Source organism: Crocuta crocuta, unplaced genomic scaffold (genome assembly GCF_008692635.1).
Source record: "Crocuta crocuta isolate KB4526 unplaced genomic scaffold, BGI_CrCroc_1.0 scaffold443, whole genome shotgun sequence".
NCBI lineage: Eukaryota > Metazoa > Chordata > Mammalia > Carnivora > Hyaenidae > Crocuta > Crocuta crocuta.
This window is the reverse complement of record NW_027529446.1, coordinates 176,472-178,921: the sequence shown is the minus strand read 5'-3', so window position 1 is coordinate 178,921 and position 2,450 is coordinate 176,472. Positions and strand designations below refer to the sequence as shown.

General features: G+C 59.7%; 1 protein-coding gene across 1 annotated transcript in view; it reads right to left on the bottom strand.

The window, feature by feature from the left end:
* Positions 1-2,450, bottom strand: part of CDC34 (cell division cycle 34, ubiquitin conjugating enzyme) — a 10,816-nt gene that overhangs the window by 7,309 nt on the left and 1,057 nt on the right. Inside the window, exon 3 of the mRNA XM_077760583.1 lies at positions 417-520. Coding sequence (XP_077616709.1) covers positions 417-520 — 104 coding nt within the window. The remainder of the gene's footprint in view (positions 1-416; positions 521-2,450) is intronic.

The window sequence follows — 2,450 nt, the reverse complement described above, 5'->3', positions numbered from 1 at the left end:
GTCCCCAACCCCGACCCGCCGAGCGCGCAGGCGCGACAGCCGGGAGGGAGGGGGCCGAGCGCGCAGGCGCCTTGGCGCTTCCCACCCCCGGGAGGCCGCCGCCGCCCCCCCGCGCTCGGAGGACCACCGCGGACGCCTCTGCGCTGGGAAGCGGGCAGAGCTGGGCTGCGTTGCCCAGACACGGGCCACTGGGCTTTTGGGGTCTTTTTTTATGACGTCCCAGTACGGGGTGGGGCCGGGGGCGGGGAATTGGGGAGCTGGGCCGGGGCGGCGTCCTCTGGCCCGGCAGGGACGGATGCAGGCGGATTCNNNGGATTCGCTTCAGGGGAGGGTCTGAGCAAGCGGAAAGGGCGGACCGGCCGGCCGAGGTGGGAGGCGGGAGGGTGGTGGTTAAGCGGTGCGTAGGGTCCGCAGACCTCGTCTTCGATGGGCGATGCCTGAGTTTCTCGAGGTCGAGGTGAGGAGTAACCACCCTGCTCGATTCGGTCGGACGAGCTGGAATCCCGAGATGGGCAAGATGCTGCTCCCCAGAGAAGCTGGGAGATGAGCGCACCCCCGCTTTCAGCTTTCGTTTGGCGGTGTTGATTCAGCACCTGTCCTGGCCGATTTTCCTTTAGGGGCTTCCCATTCTTAGTCTCTAAGGTCTGAATTGGGCTGACCCCCCAATCCCTGGCTGTAGGGATGGGTTCACCCAACCAGAGCGCTCCTGGCCCCTGGCTGCACTGGGTTCCAGAACAGCATGTGGCTCAACCATCTGACTAGATGCGGCTCTGGGACTTTCTCTGAGAACAACAGGCTGGGGTGGTCAAAGTGGGGACCTGGCCTGGAGTTAGGGGGCCAGCTCATCACCACAAGCCCTACGAACAAAGGTGGCACTCTGGGATCCTGATGGCCCTGTGTGTGCCCCTGGATGCAGCCGCACTGACCTCTGAATGCTGCAGAGGTGCAAGCTGATAAATTACTTTCGTTTGTATGAAGTCAGTTTGACATGGGCCTCCTGTCACATGCCACAGAAGAGCCCTGCATTCAAAGCCAAGTTCTCCCATGACTTTGGAAATGGCCCTTAGATGCTGAGCTAGGTCTCAGTTTCTCTACCTGTAAAATGAGTTACATGAGATAATATTTGAAAGTGCTTTTAAAAATTTAAAAAAAAAAAGGGGGGGTGCCTGGGTGGCTCAGCTGGTTAGACATCTGAGTTCTGACTTCGGCTCAGATCATGATCTCATGGTTCGTGGGTTCAAGGCCCGCGTCGGGCTCTGTGCTGACTGCCAGCTCAGAGCCTGGAGCCTATTTCAGAGTCTGTGTCTCCCTTTCTCTCTGACCCTCCCCTGCTCACACTCTCTCTCTCTCTCTCGGAAATAAAACATTAAAAAATTTTTAAAAAATACAATCTTAAGATGGGGAGATTATTTTGGGTAATCCTGGGGGGTGGGCCCTGTGTAATTTACCCCACTCCCAAAGGGTCGTAGGACTTGTGGTGACATCATGGCTCCAGACCTCCGACCAGGTCCTTCCAGCTCAGCTGCCTCAGAAAACAGTCCCAGGGCTGCCTCTCATTGGCCATCCAGGAGTCACCTGCTGTTCCAGAAAGGGGCCATCTGAGGACAAGGAGGAATCCAGGCAGTCCCCCAGACCTGGGTGGGCAGGGGGCTTCCACAGAGGCCACAAACTCCAGCGGAGCCCCAGGTTTGGGAGGTCAGCTAGGAGGCTCGTCCCAGATACGGCAGGCCCAGGGTGTCCTTGGGATGGCTCCAGAAGTCATAGGTAGGTGGTTGGCTCTCGAAGGCTGGAGCAGAGCAAGGCAAGGCGGGCAAGGGGGTGTTTCCAGAGGGGGAGGTTTGTAGTGTCCCATGGTCCACACTGCGGTGAGGTCGAGGCCAGGTAAGGCCTTGTCAGCATCCCTGGGCTCTGGCAGAGGTCAAGCCAGGGTCGTAACAACGGGACTTCTGGACCCAAGAGTGCGCTTGATTGTGACCCAGGGAGGCAGTGGCTGAGGCTGGATGGGGCAGGCACGTGGTCCTGGCTGGAGCTGGCCTCACTCTATCCTGGGGCTCTGGAACACGAGCTGCCACAAATCAGCGCCTCCTGAGGCGCAGGGGCTGGGCTCTGTGCCCCTGCTCGTCACTCATTAGCCCTGCCTGCCCTGTGTGCAGCCCACGTGTGGGCAGGAGCCTCGCCCTTGTTCTGTTCCGTTGCCGCCAGGCCACCTGGTAGCTAGGTAGCAAACTCCTGGAGAGTTTCCTGGATGTGGGCACATGACACCAGCTAACACTTCTCAACCCTCCAGCTGCCCCTTGCTGCACAGTAAATGCCCAAGACTTCGTGGCTGAAAGCAAGGTTTCGTTCGTGGATCTGCAGTAGGTGCTGCCAGTGGCCTTCTCTCCCGCCCTCACGGCTGCCGAGGGAACCGAGGGAATCGGTGAGCGCTGGGAGGCTGGGGGGGGGGGGGC